This window comes from Protomyctophum parallelum, assembly GCF_964188405.1.
Source record: "Protomyctophum parallelum genome assembly, chromosome: 11".
In the NCBI taxonomy this organism is placed as follows: domain Eukaryota; kingdom Metazoa; phylum Chordata; class Actinopteri; order Myctophiformes; family Myctophidae; genus Protomyctophum; species Protomyctophum parallelum.
Window position 1 is genome coordinate 41,867,899 of NC_139707.1, and position 8,366 is coordinate 41,876,264.

The 8,366-nt window shown below is 41.8% G+C and overlaps 1 protein-coding gene across 1 annotated transcript in view; it reads left to right on the forward strand.

Moving 5' to 3' along the window:
• impg2a (interphotoreceptor matrix proteoglycan 2a) overlaps positions 1-5,168 on the forward strand; it is a gene marked incomplete at its 5' end in the record, with an annotated part of 28,412 nt that extends 23,244 nt beyond the window's left edge. Inside the window, 5 exons of the mRNA XM_083776810.1 lie at positions 993-1,181; positions 2,821-3,022; positions 3,230-3,309; positions 4,400-4,473; positions 4,618-5,168. Of these exons, the coding sequence (XP_083632936.1) occupies positions 993-1,181; positions 2,821-3,022; positions 3,230-3,309; positions 4,400-4,445 (517 nt within the window). The 3' untranslated portion in view covers positions 4,446-4,473; positions 4,618-5,168. The remainder of the gene's footprint in view (positions 1-992; positions 1,182-2,820; positions 3,023-3,229; positions 3,310-4,399; positions 4,474-4,617) is intronic.
• Between the last annotated feature and the right edge of the window lie 3,198 nt (positions 5,169-8,366).

An 8,366-nucleotide genomic window follows, 5' to 3' on the forward strand; every position in this document is an offset into this window, starting at 1 on the left:
CAACAAGGTCGACTAGTGGATTTACTAGTCGACTAGTTGAATAGTGGACTAGTTGCTTAAAGCCCTTCAGTGAGGAGGTATACGGTCTAGAACAGATAAGAGCACATCACTAGTGATGGACAAGCTGGGTCAGATCCTTGACCTTTCATCAGCTCTGTTTCTAGCCATCTGGCTATCTTTGCTCTTTTAAATGGAAATTATTGCCATATTAAAGAGCTACGTTATTTTATTTCAGCAGCTGTATAAAATCACACAAATATGTTAAATAACAACATAATTATTCAACATTATATACAAATTAAATCCACAATAAAACAGATAAACTGCTATTCCGTCACCGTGCTCTCCAAGGAAAACTAATCGCATTCCTCCCATCGTCACATTATGATGGCCTTATGCATCAGTGTGGATGTTATTGTCCTGAGTTATATTAACCACTTAAACCCTCTATTATGTACTTAGTGAAGTAATTATGTAGCTGACCGGTGTTGGCTCTGTACTTCTCTTAGCTGATCTGCAAGCTCTCAACACATCGCAATGAGTAAACCTAAGGGACGGGAGCAAGGACGTGCACGCATAGACATCAAAGGGGGCTTCTCTCGAATGCAGCATTTATTATGGTGAAAGAAATGCAAATGCCACTCCTTTCCATGCCATACCGGAAGGGCAGCATTCAGGAGAATTGCTGATCTACAAGCTCTCAACGCGCCGCGCTGCGACGTGTTGTGAGCTTGTAGATCTGCTATTTTTGTCCAAAAGTGCCCTCTTAACGGGATTTCAGCCCCTGCCCCTCTAACACTCTCTGTCTCTGCACGTTCAAGTGGTTAAAAAGCGTCCACTTGGAGGAGCGTAGCCGGGTATGTCTTCGGTTCGGTGTGTGTTTGTGTGTGTGTGTGTGTGTGTGCGTGTGTGTGTGTGTGTGTGTGTGTGTGTGTGTGTGTGTGTGTGTGTGTGTGTGTGTTGTTCTGACAGTTTGTCCTTTGTGGTTGTAGGTGTCGCGTGGGAGAGAACTGGTGGTACAGAGGAGAGCACTGTGAGGAGTACGTATCGGAGCCTCTGGTGGTCGGCATCGCCATCGCCTCCGTCGCCGGCTTCCTGCTGGTGGCCTCCGGGGTCATCTTCTTCCTGGCCAGGACGCTGCGGGATCAGTACGAAAAGGACGAGGACGAAGACCCCATACGGTGAGAACACAGCACTAGGCTAGGCTGCAACTTTCAAATAATTATTGTACTAACATTGAGCACACTGCTATGATATAGTTCAGATCAAGCCAAAATGACATATCGCATTCTTCTCATCCATATTTGTAATGAATCTGAAATTGCGTTTTGAAATTGTGTTTTAAGTAAGAGGTGTGTTCAGGAGTTTCATTTTAAAGTCAAGAGACTTTGTCCGACAGTTGCGCTGCAAGTAGGGAAGTCCGATATTATCAGCAGATCGGAAGATATCGGTATAGGTTTCTTTATGCATGCTATTTTGTGAGGTCTGAACTAGATACTATATTGGTATTATAGCTATTTCAGTATCAGTTAATATCGGAATTGGAAATGATGAGTTGGACAATATTGGAAATTGGATATCGTCAAAAAAGCCAATATCGAAGATTCCTAGCTGCACGTCTAAATAACAAACCCCCTCAGCTGACAAATTATTTAATAAGCACTGTGTAATGGTAAAGTGTCATTTTCATTGCCATAATCAACGATAATATTTGTGAGTTCACTGGTGTCTCTGCAGTTTCTCTGCTCCGCTCAGACAGCTTTAGATTAAAGCCATGGAGTCTGGTCTATTTTCTTAGGAAACGGGGAGGCAGCATTAACCGAGACACATCCTGTGACTGCACGCTTGAATAGTCAGCCAAAATAGCCACAGCACCATCTCCTACCCACATAATATCTCAAAAGACTTAACCCACCCACACCCGAACCCACTGTCTCACTCATACTCTTTCTTCTCCTAATATCCCTCTTGTCCTAATATGCTCCTGCTCTCTTTCAGCATGCGTGCGCATACACACAGACACACACACACACACACACACACACACACACACACACACACACACACACACACACACACACACACACACACGCACACACACACACACACACACACACACACACAGTTTGGCCGCTAACTTAGACTAGAATGAAGACTCATTTTGTAACTTCATCATTGATCACAACGTTTTTTGTTCATTGAGGTTTGGCCTTATTATAGATGGAAATGTGGCTCTTTACTGTGTGTTAACTTGTCTCTGTATCTGACATTGAGTGGCCCCTGAGCCACTTTAAGTTGAGTAGCCCTGGACTAGTGTGTTTCTGTGTCTGGCTGGGCTCCGAGAACAACCTATCATGGAGAAGAGTTACGTTTAGACGGTGCCAAGTAACCATCGTATATTACGTTGCTCTATCTCTAAACACCTACAATATGTTTCCTGACATCAAGACTTAAGCAGAGGGAATATTCTGAGTTTGATAAAGGAAAGCATGCGCTAAATGCCTTCTGAGGTGCAGTACTTAGTTTAGACAGTTTAGTCATTAGTCCTACAACTCAAACCCTCACCCTAAACCTAACCTCCCACAGGGCAGCACACCTAAACCTAACCTTAACCCATGTCTAACCAATGACTAGTCTAAACTAAGTATGCACCCCGCCTCCTGTCCGACTGTGGATACCCTAATGGTCTATCTTCCCATCCTGCTTCTTTAATTTAGCCGGATTTCTTGGCCGATAATTGTTTGCTAGATGTAGCTATACCGCTCTGTTCTTCCACTCTCGCTCAATGTTCCAACTCTGGTTGGTGTTCCTCCTGTGCAGACGAGCTGAAAGTGACCCGTCTCTGGAGAGGGCAACCAAGTACAACCCCATGTACGAGAGTGAGGCGACCACGGGATATAGCCACTACTACCGGCGTTACCCGGAGGCCCCGGTCTACAGCAGTGCCAGCGCCGAGGCCTCCACTGACTTCAGCAGTGAAGAGATACGACACATCTATGAGAACACTGAGCTGACCAAGGAGGTACGTCGTGGATGTGTGTTTGTTTGTGCACTGATATTTGCATGCTGATTGCGGCACATCTGGAATGGAGGTCATGTCCTCCTGACCAGCCCAATATTCCACATTTAGCCATTGTATGCCAACATTCCTGTGAATGAAGTGTCTAGTTTTAATGGATACTTTGTATTTGACATTCTCTCTCCTGGTTTATTTCACGTGGCTCTGCAGGAAATCCAAGACCGGATTCGCATCGTTGAGCTGTACGCTAAGGACCGGCAGTTTGCAGACTTTGTGCGGCAGCATCAAGCGTGAGTCTTCCTCTTCTTCTTTTTTTTTTTTTACGTATGGTAATCACAACAACATACAACATATACTAAATGAGGCTATGTAAAATGTGAGTTTGAGTGACGGGAGAGACTGTAATGAAGATTACTAACGAATTGGAGGTAGGGTTAGGGGTTAACAGAAAAGTACCAATACCAACGCAGTGGGAGGACAGATATCTGATTCCTTAAACCATATTCAAGGCCCGAGTGTGACGGGAGCGCTTACAATACACAGATACTCCACTCTTGTCTGCCCACAGTCTGGCATTAACTGTATTTCAGCATAATCAGTTGTGACTCATTACGTGTTGCCTGGCAGAAGATGTCCCAGCATTTCATGGTTATCTAAAGCACCATCGTAATCATAATAAATATACAGCATCGTGGCTACGTGTGTGCGGCCTTTTTCTCATTTTTACTTATTTACTGCCTTACGCCAGCACCTCACCAACACTGGTGTGCGCCCTTTCCTGTTTTGTCTATCTAAAGCACCATGACATCAGATAATGCTGAATTAACTAGTTGGGCTTATTTCTGCATGGTCTAAATCAGTGGTTTTCAACCAATGGTCCGGGGACCACCAGTGGTCCTTGAGGGGGTTCCAGGTGGTCCCCAGCTAAATGATGGAGAGTTGGTAACCAAAGGTATATGCTCATTTTAAGCTCTCAAGAGTTAAATTATTGTTAAACATCTACATTCTCTAATTGTGTACACTTTTTTTAAATTAAGTAATGCCGATTTTATTTTATTTTGATCAACGTTTGCTTGTTATCTCTCCTATGATACCACATCAATACAGCATGGGATTGTGGCCAAAATCCTATCCAACGACAACAAACTATTCTGAAGTTTTGGGGATAAATCTCGTCAAACGGTGGTCTCAAATGCAGAATAAATAATTGATGGACCTTGATAAGTTGATATGAAAATGGTTGAAAATCACTGGTCCAAAGTGATCAAATTTTATATTGTGTGTTGTGGCATTAGATTGATTTGTATGCCACAGCGATAACAAATCTCTTCTGTCAGTGTTGATAGATTTAATAGATTAATTTATATGTATCTGTTTCAGTGTCCTGGATACCCGCAATGAGAGCTCCTCAGCGGCGCAGACATGAAACTGAGTTTTAGTCTGTGTGCAGCAAGGTAATACTGCATTCTAGTAGCTATGGTGATCTTATGGATGTGTACGTCACAGCCCAGGGTATTCTGCAAAACGTTATAACACCTGTCATATATTTATATCAAGCTGTTCTCAATATAACTGACTCCTCTCTCCCCACTGAACAGAAACATGCCTTTATATGACAAAACTGCAGCTTCCTGTCAAGACTTTCCTGGCCAGCCCCATTGAAGGTCAAACCTTGCACTGCAATGTTGAAGATGGACTGTCATTTAGCAAGGGTTACCTATTTAGCCCCCCGTTTGCCTCCATTGATATTCCTGTCACCCGAGCCGATGCACTGCATCCTGTCTGCCACCATGTCACTCACTCATCCTACGCTGTTGCTTCCTCCTTCCCTGTGCCTTCTCTTGACTGGGTGAGAGCTGTGCTAAAATGAGTGTGATGTTAAGGGACATCTTTGCTGCTCATCCACTGGGACTTTACTCTTTAGGAAGGAGCAGACTCCCTCACATTCATTACTTGAAATGTTGACAAATCACAATGCCGTCTCTCTCAAACTATATCGGGCATAATATTTCCACAACATATCTGTCCATTCTAAGAAGCAAGAACATAGAAGATATTTGCGATATATGTGTCGTTTCCATTAATGTAGTGTCCACACTAGTGCTCCATGCCTAATGCTTTGCTCGCTCACTTTCACAAATAACTGATTTCCAAACAACAAGTGCTTGTGTCACTATGGCTGCGGTTACATGAGGGCTTTTTCATTCAGAATGAAAACTTCAGAATTAATTCATTCAGAAGTAAGTTTTTAGCTGTGTGTTTACATGGGAATTGATCATTCCGAATGAGTGTTTACATGGACAATACTTTTAAATCCCATTATTTCATTCCACATCAGGTTTGGGGCTGGGAAGGCTTCTGATTGGATAGGGGGCGGGGCGGATATGTTTACGTCCAGTGGTGGAAAGTAAATAAGTACTTTAGTACTTTACTTTAGTAGTATTTCTACTTTACTTGAGTATTTCAAATTTCCAATGCTTTTACTTCTACTCCACTACATTTCAGGTAAAACAAAATAATAATAATATATAAGCATAATATAGCCATACCAATTACATGGAAACAAGCATGCACAGAAAGACAAGAATGAACTTAAATCCGAATTAGTGTTTACATGAGTCCACAATTGTTTCAATAGGATTTAAAAATGGAATAATCCGGTCAGTTACATCAGATCTAAGTTTAAATCAGATTTTCATTCCGATTTAAGTTTTTGTAGGTGTGTACATGACAACTTTTAATAGGATTTAACTTTTATTCTGAATGAAAAGGGGATTTAACTGTCCATGTAAACGTAGCCAATGTGTCATGGTTATCGCTTAGAGATCTGTTGTTTTGTCATACGATGAGTGACACAGTTGGACCAAGTCTCTTGTAGGACATCTTTGCATCTTCACATGGCATCTCGACCAACCTGCTAACACTGGTACACTGCTGCTTTTAATTGTACAGGTACATACATTAGTGTGCTGCACTATGGTGGTCACATTGTATGATTATACGCAGTATAAGTATCAATGTACATGCAACTGTTCATAGGCAGAAGAATGACAGGGTGGCGTTACACCTGATGTTCTACTATAAAACAACCCTTCTGCTTTGCTGAGGTTCATTCCGTTAAAAACAAAGATAAAGGTTTCAGGGGCGTCTTGGCTGGGTGCTCCTATACACAACACAATTGGCTGTGTTCTCGCCGGGTGGGAAGCTATAGCAGGAGAGGGCGATCACTGTTGCGGCACTTGTACGCGTTGGTCTGTTCAGCCTGTTCAGCTGGGCGTGGAACTGGAAGGTATAGCATTACGTCGTTCTGACAACTCCTGTCAGGTGAAGAAGAGAAGCGCCTGGCGATCGATCAAAAGAGACGTGCTCATCTGTGCACACGTAGGAGTTGGCAAGCGAGAGAATTGGCAAGGACTAAAAATCGGGGAGAAAATGGAAAATCAACTAAAGCAGCTGATGGAAAAAAAGCATGTTTGCAAAATTATTGATGAGGCAGACACGAGAGAAACAGGGTGGCTGTGGGAGAAGGAAAGAGCCTGAGCCCGTGTTTAGAACAGAGATCCAGATATGAGTGAAAACACATTTAGCATGGAAAAGTCTGAGGGCGAGCAGTCCAGTGATTTTTAGATGTAATGCAATCGAAAACATTTTAATGGAACGGAAAATCTGAAAATGTAAAACTGATTAACAAGTGGTGTTTTGGATGAGCAAACCTCAAGGATGTCCTTTCAATCCAAACACAAAAACATCAACGAAAACCTTTTGGTAAAATACCTGCAGCTCAAACAATGCACTTGCAACTACTTATTTGGCCAACACCCTGCTTCTCAACCTGAAAGCTTTTGACAGTGTAATTCCAATGTTTTCTTTGGTATATTCACTATGCATACCTCTGTGGACTTGTTGTGTTTGACCCTGTTCATCTCTTGAGCGGGTTCCTCGCAGCTGCATCTTATTATGAGTCGTTAGGTTTCCGTTTTGCCGTCTGCCAGTGTGACTATGGGCGTTCTATAGCAGGTCAGAAGCAGACATAAGAGTTTGCACTAGATTCTTGTTTACACGCTTCTCATCCCTCGTGTTTTCATCTTTTATGGCTCTCTAACGCAAGGGGAATGCAGAAGTTACTCTGGCTGGAGCAGAGTTCTTTTGACAGTGTCATGCCTTTGCAATCTGTGTATTTGGTTTTATTTTTATATGCATTCTTTTTCATGCCCACATTCATCTTTTTGTCATTCTCCACCTGTCAGCTGGACAAATAGCTAATTGTTACATACTGTCATGTAAATACTGTTGGTTGACTTGTAAACTCTTAGAGAGAATTGTAGTTTCCATATATATATATATATATATAAAGATTTATTTTTTACTGATGTCCTGTTTTGTTATTATAACAGTGTTATACTAACATGCAATCAATTATTCTGACTAAATAAAGAGTTGACACTATAAAGTAATAAAATATGTTTTATATGAAATGTCTTGTTGCCATTTGCCAAGAATGCTTGGGGTGAAAGTGGGAAAAATTTGTAGTGGATTTCTCTTAGCAAGTGGTATTTAGGCCAGGAGTTTAGCGATTTGAACCTAATCCAAAAAGCAGATTAGCTTTAACCAGAATGGATTATAGGCTAGCTTGTGACCACGTTTCTAAAGGTGTCTACCACTAATCAGCCTGCGTCACACATCATCACACTGTAGAATCCTGAACCCCATCACATCTCTCTCTCTCGTTCACTCGCTCCCTTTTCTCTCTCGGGTTGACTGTCCTTCACTCCCTCCAGTTGGTGCTGCAATCTGTGCATCATGGATTGTGTGTGACTGTGACCTGCTCAGTAGTATATCCACCCGTTTCTAGTGTCCCATGAGCCTTTGTGTGAAATGTGATGAAAATCAGATAGTCCATCCTGATTGGAGAGTATAGAGTATAGACAGTAGAGGCGACATGGTTCACAAATCCTAAATGGGCTCCGAAAATGAATTCATTTATTTCTTTGCCTCTGTAGTAGATTAATTATTTTATTTATTTAGTTATAGACATATACACAAATCATTTGATTTACACATTTGGCTATTACTGAAAAATAAACAAATCAATATAAATTCCACAAATCTCTGGATGTCTGTCTTTCAGTTTGTATTGATTCTAAAAGAAAACAGGTGTTTATTGAACATTATGGCAGATGAAGGTAATTTTCAGTAAATGCCAAAGGTCTGAGCTCTGAAATGATGTTTATTTCATGAGGAGGAGAGGACACTGGAGCAGCACGGACATTTAAGTATTTTATTAGGTGCTAGTATACAAGAAAACGTTTCGACCTTGCGGTCTTCATCAGAGTCAGGCTTGAGGCAC